We start from the raw sequence: 13,052 nt of genomic DNA, 5'->3' as shown, positions 1-13,052 counted from the left end.
CAAAATCAAATTCACCACCACAATCAACAACAAGTCAATTAGCAACAAAAATCCAACTCAACCTTAAAAACCTGAATTTGGGATCTCGAAAGTGAAGGAGAAAAAATGTCAGGAAGAGGGAAGGGAGGCAAGGGGTTAGGAAAGGGAGGAGCGAAGAGGCATAGGAAGGTGTTAAGGGATAACATCCAAGGGATCACAAAACCCGCCATCCGCCGGTTGGCTCGGCGAGGAGGGGTTAAGAGGATAAGCGGTCTTATTTATGAGGAAACTCGCGGTGTTTTGAAGATATTCTTGGAGAATGTTATTAGAGATGCTGTCACTTACACTGAGCATGCTCGCCGTAAGACGGTTACAGCTATGGATGTTGTTTATGCTCTTAAGAGACAGGGCCGTACTCTTTATGGCTTTGGTGGTTAGATTTGTTGTTTTTAGGGTTTTAATTTTATTGAATTTGGATGTAGTTGGTTTGGTTTGTATGAAATAGATTGGTTGTTTTGCTGGTTTTTGCTAATTTGCTGTTTCAATTGTTTAATTGAACAATGTTGATATTAATCAAATCAGTTCCAACAGTTAATTACATTTGATAAATTGCTATTCTTTTCAATTAATTTTTTTATTCATATTTCCGTTAGCCTTAAAGTTTAAATAACTAGTGATAGATCTGGAACTTTAGAGAAGATGAAGATCGAATTGATTGGTTTTTCTAGTTTCATTTTTTTACATATTCTTGATAGATTGTAATTGTACGGTACTTTATAATTTTGACACAACTTGTGATAGTGTGCTATTTTAGTTTGATAAAGTGGAATTGAAAAAATTGTTGAAAGAATCCAACTATTTCATTAGAAATAGAATAGTATCATTGTATAATTGTGTGGATTCAATTGGACAACTACTTGTAAACAATTTCTAGCCTTTTAGGATCTACTTGTAGCTCATTTTTACTAGACTAGAAGAGTTTATATGGTGGGCTGTTGCAGTAGTCGAGTACCTGCTTCAATTCATAGAATATGATGTCTAGCTGACTACGAAATGCTTCAATACACCATCTTTTGTTAATTGATGTTGCAACTTTGAAAGACTCAACATGAATTTAAGAGTATAAGATCATATTGGACATGAAAAAGGGAGGATCCACTGTAGACTAGAGTAACATTGATAATTACTACTCCCTCTATCCTTTATTTTTTGCCCTATTTGACTTTTTCACGGTCTCCAAGATGCATTTTTAAACGTATATATCTCCATTTTTATACACGTAAAAATTATTAAAATATTAATAAACTATACAATGAGACGATTCTAACAAGATCCCACATTAATATATTATCACGTATAGATTAACGAGAATTCATGGTCAAAATTTTAAAAGTTTGACCCATATTTTTACAATGGAGTAACAAATAAGGAACGGAGGGAGTACTCTGTATGAAATTTGGCAAATTCATTCAAGTCTTGTATACACTAGAGTTCATTGTACACGTTTGGGTCATTATGAAACGAATGAGAATGTTATTTGGTGTGACTACTGTAATGGCTTTAGGATGTGTATGAAAATTGAAAGAAAGAATTGGCAAAGCAACTCACTTTCACTACTTTGATACATTGGAGTAATGGACAACTTCTGGAACCATGCTATGCAACCTGTCCATTATTTTGCCTTCAAGGAGTGCATGATTGTAATTGTCACCTCCAACTTTTCCCATCAAAATATAGGGATATCATATTGACAAAACATAGTTCCAAGACTTTCACCAAGGCATACATTGGGGAAAAAAACAAAAAACTATATTCTCTTCTCCATTAGTGGGAAGTTGGGAACTAATCTAGGAACTAGGGCGTGTTTAGTATCATTGTAGTATTTTGTTTTTCAAAGTTATATGATATATTTTATATAAAGAATAAAATTAATCAATCTTATTAGAATCATCATAATTTTGAAAATTGACAACAAAAAAGCGCAAACTACTTTTATGATTCTTTGTTTTTTGTTTTTAGTTTTTGAAAAATCAGAATATCATATAACTATATAGTAAGCAACTAAAAGTTCTCTTCTCATATTCGTTTAACATAATAACAAGTACGGAGTGACTGCCAAAAAGGAATAAAAATTAAAATAATTAAGGCTAATATTGGCTCAAATTATACCAAATATTAGTCAAGTGTGCTCAACAATGCAACTTTAAGTAGAGCAATGCATAACGTCAATGATGAAGATTTGATATTTATATCATAATGAAATTAGGTGGTCGTTTGTTGAGTTATGGAATCTTCACTTTTATTTCCCTTAATGAATATTGCAAAAATTACATTAAAAAACCTATTAATCTAATTTGCCCAAACTTCTCTTTACCAAACACCCTATAGCTTTTACTAAAAAAAAAAACAGCTCATTTTGACGAAACCAAATAATGATGTTAAGATTCCTATTGGTGTGCTCAATCTGCCCATAAACACACCTTAGCAAAACGTATGAGAAAAATGCAAGTTTATTCTCCTAATAAACAAAAAAATGTTTATCAAGTGTCATTTTATTTACCAAAATATAATGACAAAGTACGGAATAACTTTATACTTAAAGTTATACCAGAATCAAGCCGCCTCCCTCTTCTCTCTCCTCTCTCTTTAGGGTTTTAATTTTCTTGGCGGAGATTAGATTATTTCCGACCCTTTTTCTTTGATTTAAATCGCTTATTTGTTTTGTGCTTTGTTTTGTTTTCTCCGTTTGTGAGAGTCTGTACCGATTTTTTTTTTTGGAGTTTTTCCCAATTTTCTGGGATTTGGATTCTCATCTAAGGATGAGAAGGATTCGTCGTCAACTTCTATGATCAAAACATCAGATCGCTCGCGTCAAGTTTGAATTGGGGGAGTAATTGGGTTTTTTTTCCTCTCAAAAACCATAAACAAAATTTGCAAATTTGACTTCATATCTCTCTCTCTCTCTCTTTCTCTTTGGCTCTCACCTCTCTCATGGAATGGCAAATCCCAAAATTCCCTGTTACTTCCTAAAATTAAGGTTCCAGCTTTTTATAAACTAAACTTTCGAAAAATTCCCAATGTACCGCCAAAGATTGTATTGTCTGGGAATTTTGCAGCTCCTGCCTTCACCTCTCCCTTTCATGGGCAAATTTTGCCCGGCCATTTCTGAATTCCCCAGTTGAGGTTCATCATTTTTCTCAAATTTCATTGCTTTTTAAGGCTATTGCATGGTTAATGTTGAAAATTTTGGCCTGATTAATTTCTCCACCACATTCTGCATAATTGAATTTGATTAATGTATTGTTTGCTGAAGTTGGGAATTTTCGTTATAATTCATTTTCCACTTAAGAAATTTCATGGGTGACTTTGAACATTATGTATTTGGTAATTGGGTTTTGTTATTTATCAGAAAATTCAGAATATGTTCTTGTGTATAAAATTTAGGAAAATAAAAACCCTTTTGTGGGTGATTGGGGGTGTGATTTGCAGCTCCTTTAATGAATTTGTGGCATATACTTTCATCTTGAATTTTGTTGAAATTGATTTTTATGCATACAATAATAACAAAGCCTTAGTCTCAAAATTATTTGGGGTCGGCTAACATAAATAGTCATAAGGAACCGTCCGAAAAGGAAAAAGAGCATAGCAAGATAATCGATTGAAAAAAAAAAAGTGTGTATAGTGAGAAACAGAATGAGTATACAGATAAAAATTTAATTGATTGTTATGCATGTATAGAAAAAACAAATCTAATTTTGGAGTATATTATTCAAAGAAATGTTCTTTTGGATTCATTGGAATATGGGAGATCGAAAGTGAGAAATGTGAATTTGTGGATGATAGACTGCCTGGATATGATTTCACACCTAAAAGTCAGCAAAACTACATATTCAAAAACCTGAAGTTTCGAAACATATTGTTAAAGACATGAAGTTAAATTGGTGCCAAGGCTAGTATATATATTCCATTAGCCACAACTTTGTCTTAAATGGCAGTCGAGGCTGTTGTGCCTGTTAGGAGCTCTGAAAATGGCTTGCCAAATACACAACTAGAATGGGGTAGCCATGCCTTGGTTTTGCCTTGTGTTTTAACTTTGAATATCATGATTTGACTTAGTTGTAGGGAGATAATGACATAAGGAGAATATAATCGGCTTGTACTCCATATGTTATACTAGTTTTTTTGAGTTATTGTTTGAAACTAGTGAAAATTAGCACATATGGAGTAACATAAAAAGAATTGAATAAAATTAGTAAAAAATAAATACTCGCATGGTCCAACTTATTTATATTTACTTGGAGTAAAGAGCATAGAAGTGGTTTGGATAGATAATGAAATATAAAGTATACCTCTTGTTGGTCTCAAGCCCGAACCTTACTATAAGAACCTTTTGTTGTCAAATGTAGTAAATGTTCCTAAGTAATAGAATTGACATGATTCTTGTAAATTGGGGAGGGGGGTTCCACTTGACACGTACACTTTCTTAGGAATAGGTATATTACAATATGGCAGTTTCTGTTTATTGCTTTCTTAGGAATAGGTATATTACAATTTGGCAGTTTCTGTTTATTGAGTTCATTGGCATAGGTAATTTTGTATTATTGAAAAATGTGGCTGCAGTTTAACATAATCCTCTAAGAGGGTACTACGAAGTCTCCAGCTTGGCCCTAAAAGTAGTCCACTTAGGCAGAAATTATGATTAATTATTTTGGTAGAAAGCATGAAGAATTTATGAGGTGCTCAGCCTGCTCACAAGACTGTTTGTGATGAGAAACACTTAAGGTGTTAAATACTCCCCCTCACTTAATAGGGAACATGCTCATTGTGTGCCCATATATCTCTTTTAGCATCATGGGTTTCTAAAGTCCCAAGTCAATCACATTGTTGCCACTGGCTTCCATGCCAACCACTTTTAAGGGAGTTGGTTATAGTACCTACTAACAACATTTCAGTAACACTTTGTAGATTTACTTCCCATTCTTATATGTGCTTTTTGTTTGACTTATTGTAGGAGCTTTCAGAAATGGAAATTGCTAGGGAGAGTAACAATCATTCAACGGCTACTGGAACCTTTGTAGAAGGCGAGGTGCAAGAAGCATGTGATGATACCTGCTGCATATGCCTTGAAGATTTCTGTTATAGTGATCCTTCAACGGTATTGTTGTGCAATTATTTTATTTGCTATGTGTCTTTGCATGGTATCGATTAGAGTGATGAGAATCGATCTTTGGGGGATCGGAGGGAAGCTCTAACCACCTGAGCTATCCCTTACCCTCGGTGAGATCATATTTTAATTGAGTTGATATTTATTTCTATGGATATCTGAGCTTCAATGTTAGATCTTGACATTGATTGGGATGAAATTTTTTGAGGGGATTTGGTTTTATGCTAAAATAGTAGAATAGCCTTATACAGTTTGGACAATTCTTTGGTTCCCGTCCTAACATAAACTTGTGTCTGTTTAGCAAACCAAAGCACACGAAATTTGACAATGATGACTAACTTTTGGCTCTGCCTGTCCTTGATACATATAAACCAGGGGCTTTTTCAATTATCATCTTTCATGGTACCAAGTAAGTAAGCCTTGAAAGGAGATTGTTTTACTGAAACTCCATGGCCTATATATCTCTGTGAGCCAAAAAATCTTTGCAATTTATTTTGGAAGGATCAATTTGAAGTAGAGAAGAAGTATCTGAGGAAGTTTGAACTAGGAATGTTAATTTAAGAAAATTTTTAGAGACCAGTACAAGTGGATACTTGTTTTGTAAGATTTATGAAGCAGTTAAGTTTTTTAGCTAGGAAGGGTGAAAGGTTCGTAAATACAATAAAGATTATGCACAAAAATTAGGGGGTTAAATTAATAGGATATTATTTATAAATGTTAAAGGATACATTTGATCACTTGGTTGGGGTAGTCCTTTTTTTTTTTTTTACTTCTGCAGCTGTCACCTATCACCTTCATCCTTGTTTTAAATTGCTTATTGCTCTTCTAGCTTAAAAATACTACAGGCTTCCCCACTCTTTCTTTAAGAGCTTCTTAGAAAAGATTTACTTTGCAAATTTCTGTTGGGTTGCATCTTGACCTTGCTCAATGCTTATTTCATGAGAATGGGGCTTTCAGCACTCCAATAACTTTACAGCTAAAAATGTAGGTTTTTCCATAGAGCTGAAAACCGAGTGTCAGGTGACCCAACTGTATTACTCAATTATGGTCAAATATGTATTCTAATTTTGTGTATGATTTTTTATTGCACTATCAGATAATTGTTTTTTTACATTCCAATTGTTTAGTGGATTTGAAATTTATCAATACACTGTAATAGACTAACCTAAGGAGGGGTTGTATGGGTATTCTAGTAATATTAGTTTACTAGGTTAATAGTCCTTAGTATTAATAGAGAGGGAGGGGAAAGAAAATGATAGGCAGAAATTTGGTGTGAACACTTGAGAGAGTTATGGCCTAAATCCATTGTTGGAGAGTTGTGAGCTAAACTCACTATTGGAGATTAATAGCCTTAAGCTATTAACCTATCCTTTGTAATCCTTTTTCCATTATCAGTCAAAATATAAAGCTTTCACCTTTATTAATCCTTAGTAATTTTATAATACAACCAGAAAATCAGTTCATTACATACACCTAAAGATATTTTGCTGTAAATCTGAGAGTCCAAACTCATCTACTCCTTTATGTGAACAAATGCTGAGGAAAAAGACCAATCCTATTCCACATCTTTTTGGCTGTAAGATTGTCTATCCACCAAGTTCCAAGTGGAAAGAAGAAGAGTAAAAAAAGGTTTGAAGTCTGTGAACTTAAGTTAAGTTCTGTTACATTGATATGATCATTTGGGGATGAATTTGGAATATCACTGTCATACTGAATCTCTGACATCAGCCTTGAGAGAATCAAATATAGGTCTCTAAAGAACAGGATTGGAGCCTTAGTAACTGCAAAAATCCCTCTAAGAATGCCCGTCTTTTTGCTTGTGTTAATTGTGTATGTCTATGTAATGCTGTGGTAAATATATGATTTTAGAGGCGAATTCTAAAAAATAGATGTGAAAATGAGGTATGCTTTGAAGTTTGTATGTAATGGAAGACCATTAGGTTGCTTATGCAAGAACCAAATTAAAAAACTGATCTGTTTTGTAAGCTCCTCACGTGTGCAAATAGTTATGGTTTCTCACTTCCTCTCTGCATGGGGAGTTGAAGGCAACATATATTCCAATAGCTCAATGTACCAGTGATAAAAAATTGGTCTTCCGTTGTGTTTATATTATTCATGAACAGAAAGATAGAGCAATATGTTCACCTATTTTAAGAAATTCTTGTATGTGATTACACCCTTCTCTCATAGTCAGTGTCAGACAAATAGATTGAGGGAGAGGGATACACACACTTCCTTATATGTGCTTTGGGGGAAGGGAGGGGGGTGGTGGATGATTATGCTTTGAGTTGGACATTGCAAAATCCCTCATTTCCTATTTAATATCCTGATGTTACCGTTCATTCTTGATGGAATGAAATACAGTCAACACCCTCAAAAAAGTGATTCAAAGTTTTAAACTTGACATTGTAGAAAAGACTTTATCTTTACTGTTCTTTGACTCAATCTACTTGCATGGACCACCCAGTGATTCTCTTTGTAGTTTGATTTGGGAGTGTTTTTTCCCCCTTTTTTCTTTCTGGAATGGAGATTCTTATCTGTCATTGGTAGGTATTAAATAATGAAAATGCTTAAGGGATCCGGTGAGAATAGGTTCATATGTGAGAACCCATACTTATATGAGAACTGATCTAAAATTTAGAACATGTGAGTAAAAATTTAGAACATATGATCACAAATTTAGAACATGTCATCATAATTTAGAACAACTTTTTAGAACATATGATTACAAATTCTTCTTTCTTATCACCCATTTTTTTCAATGTTTTCAGGTAACTGGATGCAAGCATGAGTTTCACCTTCATTGCATCCTTGAATGGTATCAAACTAGACATTTTCACTTTTATATTTTAACCAAGTACATATTTTTGTATACTAGTATCTCTATGTGAATACCAACTTTCAACTTTGGGGAGAGCCACTTTGTTGTATTTGGATAAAAATAAAAACAAAGGAACAGGTGAGTGGATGACAAGGAAATTCTAAATTATTCCCCAAGGAATAACCCTTGTAGCTGTCATGTGAGCAAACCCTGAAACAAAATTGGGAATTAATGCAAAAATTGGAAACGGGAAAAAGTTTGGCCAAACTTCCATACATCTTTCTGAACAGTTGGGCAGAAAGTTACAGCTTTAGACAATTTTTTTGTAAAACAACCATAACTCTCTCATTTCTTACTAAAATGGGCTTATGACCAGCCGTTGGAAAGTTATTGTGACGAGATTTCATCTACTACATTAATCACTGCATAAAAATATTTCTAATAGAGAGATATGTGCATTTGAAGTTTGTGCTTAGTCAATCTTCAATGATTTCAAGGCGTAATTAAAGACACTAGTTTTCCTTAAGGATTTGTTGTAGAAAGGGAACTTATCGCATACAAAGGGTTCCATCCTAAAGCCAATTGGTAATAGGTGGAGTGACTCACTAGGCTTATAAGTTAATTATCCTCTCTCTTACTCTTTAATTTGGAACTCACAGTCACATGTGGGTCATATCTAAACACATGGTTTTCTATCGTTTTGTAATTCAGTGGATGTGGCAACAATTTATAACCATTCTCCCCTTTATCATGGTCAGATTGGTCACCTTTCATTTCTTATTTGTATCTATTTTAAAATCTATATGATAAATGTCTTTAAAGATTAGCATAATGTTTAACATATTTGTGGGAAGCTCCATAAGATGAAGAACTATTAAATCAAAGGTTTACTTATGCAGCCGTTTTCTTATAAATGTTGTCTTCTTAAGAATAAACGCATTAATAATTACAATTGTAGATTCTTATAATGATGTCCAATCTAGTTTGGATCTTTTTTTTTTTTTTTTTTTGGTTTCCTTGTGTATGTACTATTGTAGTTTTAGTATTTAAAATAATATAACAAATTTAAAGCCTTAAATGTATAACTTATAATACTACTCTCTTATATTGATCAAGAATTTACCTTTTTGTTGCTGACATCCCTTCATAATTTTGTGTTCTAAAAGTGCCATAGAAGCTCAAATTGCCCAATGTGCTGGCAACCTATCAGCCTGAAAGATAGAGCAAGGTTTCCAGCTCTGGATTTTTTGGAAATTCAATTTTCATTTGTGCATTCATTTATTTGAACTTTGATTTATTAATGGACACCATTTCTGCATCTTGTCACAGTCAACAGTTGCTGGAATCCATGGAGCAAGAGAGGAGTCTTAGAGCTAATAGATCGCGAACTCAGACAGAAGTCTATCATCCCAGCCTAGAGAATCTTGAACTGCATGTTTGTTTTCTATCAGCCTTCCCATGTTTCTTTCTTCATTTCATCTTTTCTCATAAAAATGCACTTGATGTCATTGTGTCTTACATCACGGCAATATTCCTGAACACTGCAGTCACCTACCGATGCTGGTGAAGTTGATCTTGAAGAGCATATATATCAGCACTTGGCTGCTGCAGCTGCCATGAGAAGTGGACAATATGTTTTCCGGAGGGAAGGCCAGAGGAACAGGTCATCATCACAGCGACACCAACCATTCTTTGTTTTCTCAACGCCCAATGGTCCTCATGATGCTTCTGTTTTGACTGCTATAAATCTTGTTGGTGGTGGAGGTCACGTGACTTCAGTGTCTCTTGGAAGTGCGTCAGTACTGAGGCGAAGTAGTCCAGATGCTTCAGTGCCAGTTCCACTCTCTACATCACTGTCCGACGAGGATTTTTCTTATAAGATTCGCTCTAATGTTGAACCAGCAAATCGACAAAGAGTACTATCAGAACTCAGTATGTATCCAAGTACCTTTTGGCCCTTTAACTGATCTTTGTTCCTTAGATGTCATCCTTGAAACAACAGTAGGAAACAAACTAGACCATTAAACTAGCTAGATGCAAGAAACTTCCAAACTTATTTGAATAAATTATTGGTGAGAATTGTATATAATTGCAATGAAAGATGTGAACATATAGAGATTAAAAGGAAAAAAAAAAAAAATCCCAAAAACAATGTGTTGCCTTTCTTATACTTTAGAGTTTTTTTTCTTCATCACTAACATGAGTTTGTTTTTTTCAGAATCTTACAGAACATTCGAGCTCTTTTTTTCTTTCTGAAGGAGATTTTCTTACTGTATAAGGATTTTCTGACTATATATAGACATATTTTACTTGTATTGGCTGAGCTACTGTGTGTGATTTCTGTAATATTTGGTTCTTGTCTAGAAGCTTTGCTAGTCAACCTTCCTTGGGAAGTCAGTACACAGAAGAACCATCAGATCTGCAGTCATTGTCAGAATCTTTAAGAACTCGCTTTAATTCCTGGTCAATGAGGTACAATCTCACACTAAGCCACATGTTTTGCAGTTCTTTAAGAAACTGAATAGGGCTACTGAGATTTTGTTCAGCTTCTTTTAGCTAACTCTTTGTTATTATAAAGATCCAAGGAATCTATTTCAAGGAATACTAGAGGCTTGAAGAAGGAGAGGCTAATTGCTCGGAGAAATTCCGTGGCTGAACTTGGTTCTGAGGTTCGGAGGGAGGTGAATTCTGGGATTGCTGGTCTTTCTCGCTTAATGGAAAGACTTGATAGCAGAGTGAATAAAGGATCTGATCATGTCTCCCAATCCAGTCATTCAGGTAGGGGCACCAGAAATGATAACTCAAATGAGTGATGGCAAAATGCCATACTACAAGCTCAGCATTTTTCCATGCTTGGGATTTTTTACTTCCAAAATGGTGAGCCTTTCACCTTATATCTAGTTATTAAGTCGAATTTTCCATTGTTCTACCATCAACTTCCCCCTTTCCTGAACAGTAAATTGCCAGTTGATTAACTACTATTAATCACGTTTTACTATTATTAAGAATATTAGCCTGTACTCGAATGTATTTCACTCCAATTCCTCTTTGGTGATTTTATGATGATCACTGTAGGCAGCTAACGTTGAGTTATATATCTGAATGTTTAAGTGCTTCATTATGGTTTGCATTATTGCCAACTATACGTGCATGAACATATTGAGAGAAGTTTATGTAGATCGTCATTCATCAGTACATTATTCGCCATGGCTATTTTTCAGCCTTACTTATAGGGTGTCTTTGAACATTACTGACCTTTGAAACATTATGAATAACTTGATTAAGTAGCTAGTAAAGTTCTTTCAAAAAAAAAAAAAAAAAAAAAAATAGCTAGTAAAGTTGCAGACTTGCAGTTTTATTGCCTTAGATGAGATAGCTGTATTTACATACTTCTTTTTGGTTTTCAGGCGGTTGTAAACTCCTGTGGCACTCTGATGGAACTTTACACACATATGAAACGTAAGAGTTCACATGATCAATTGTTTGCCGATGTATGTATGCATGTACGTATGTATATAATGATGTAAACAATTAATTATTGAGAAATTGTTTCCACAATCTGTGTTTGTATGGCTGTAAATCTATGCAATGAAAAAATATGAGGAATTTCTTTGCCTTTTTCTTTTTCCTTCCTTTTTTATTTATTTATTTATTTATTTATTTTTTTTTTTTTTATCATGTGCTCTCCGAACTTGATCCCTGCAGACCTTCCACACAACACAGTTGTCTAGAGAACCTCCTACCCTATAGATTTCTTGAACAATCCAGTAGTTCGCCATTTGTCCCCGTTTAGAGTTCCTTAGGATGCCAACCATTTCTGTTGAATCTTTATAAACTAATATGCGACGAAAGCCTTTGTCCTTCGCCCACCTAATACACCCTAGGCAAGCTAGTAGTTCCGTGTGTAATGCCGAGCTTGTCCTGCAAAAACCACCCCCTGCATCTTCAAAAACCTCTCTTTTAATCGAGAAAGCCCACCCAAAACCCATCGTTCCCTATCTGTTTATGCCACGAACCATCGCACAATATTATAATCTCTTGCTCAAGTCCGAGATCCCTATTATTTTGGGTGGAATTAACCCCCAAAGTAGCTCTAAGAAAACAAGGTGGAGGCCCTTCACTTATCGCACCCACCCATCATAGATCAGGTTTTTGGAAAACACTTAGATCCTGTGCTGTGTTTTCTAAGTGTCTTTTAAGAGCATCCATATGGTCCGTTTCATTCCTGAAGACCCTACCATTTCTAGCTACCACAAGCTCCATAACACACTCATAAAAGTAAGCATTCGCTCACATGAGTACCATCCTTGCTATAGTAAAGCTGGATATAGCTTTGGATCCATTGTCCCAAAGGAGTAGATCTATCAATTTCTGAGCTAATATGCAGGGAACAATTAAGCCACGCATACCTAGCCAACAAGCAAAAACGAAAAAGATGTTGAGAATCCTCTTCAGAATCCCCACAAAGATCACAGTTAGCGTCTACCGGCACTCCTCTATGTTGTAGATTTGCCTTTACCGCCAAACCATTCAAAATAATCCATAAAAAAGACTCCATTTCGGAGGAATCTTAAGCTTCCAAATGAGTTTAAAAAACTCATCCGTCCTTGTACTAAGGTGGTTCCCCCTACCTTCTTGGCATAAGAAGGCATAACCAATTTTCACTGTAAACTCCGGACCTATGATGATACCAATACAAAAAGACCTCCGTTGAAGGAAGTTCCATGGAAAGAATTTGTTACGCTGAATCCCACTCAAATCTCTCCCTTACCAAAGCTGCATTCCAAGCCATCCCTGCAGAGTGTAGCAATAGATCATTGACCTTCCCTATCCCTATCCCCCTCAAAGTGTTGCTAGAATTAAGAATGGGCACTTTCCCATTGACCCACTTCATACTCGCATACTTTACCTTTTCTTCATTTCCAATCTTCCAAGCAAGACTTGAAACAAACTTATTAGCCACGTTATGAAATCCCCGTCTCCCCAAGAAGCATTGCCCCAAAGGGTAGAGAAGAGACACTCCCAACACACAAAGTGCATGAGTGAGTGGGGGAGTAAGAGCGAGCCAATAATATTTGGGGATTACAA

General features: G+C 35.1%; 2 protein-coding genes across 3 annotated transcripts; both read left to right on the top strand.

Moving 5' to 3' along the window:
- LOC110681639 (histone H4) lies at positions 1-588 on the top strand. The gene has a single exon (XM_021857788.1). It carries the CDS (start codon positions 106-108, stop codon positions 415-417), a length of 312 nt encoding a protein of 103 aa, XP_021713480.1. The 5' UTR covers positions 1-105; the 3' UTR covers positions 418-588.
- Positions 589-2,494: 1,906 nt separating this feature from the next.
- Positions 2,495-10,144, top strand: LOC110681638 (E3 ubiquitin-protein ligase RHF2A-like). 2 transcript variants are annotated; one of them, XM_021857786.1, is made up of 5 exons: positions 2,495-3,162; positions 4,991-5,134; positions 7,915-7,961; positions 9,294-9,399; positions 9,512-10,144. In XM_021857786.1, the coding sequence occupies exons 2-5, from the start codon at positions 5,003-5,005 to the stop codon at positions 9,929-9,931; spliced, it is 705 nt and encodes a 234-aa protein (XP_021713478.1). In that variant the 5' UTR covers positions 2,495-3,162; positions 4,991-5,002; the 3' UTR covers positions 9,932-10,144. The 2 variants fall into 2 exon arrangements, with proteins under 2 accessions (XP_021713478.1, XP_021713479.1); XM_021857787.1 differs by lacking the exon at positions 2,495-3,162 and adding an exon at positions 9,131-9,192 and having other exon boundaries at positions 5,091-5,134.
- Positions 10,145-13,052: the final 2,908 nt, after the last annotated feature.

The sequence above is a fragment of the Chenopodium quinoa genome, unplaced genomic scaffold (assembly GCF_001683475.1).
Source record: "Chenopodium quinoa cultivar QQ74 unplaced genomic scaffold, ASM168347v1, whole genome shotgun sequence".
NCBI lineage: Eukaryota > Viridiplantae > Streptophyta > Magnoliopsida > Caryophyllales > Amaranthaceae > Chenopodium > Chenopodium quinoa.
The sequence above is the reverse complement of the archived record's forward strand: the minus strand, read 5'-3'. Positions and strand labels throughout refer to the sequence as shown.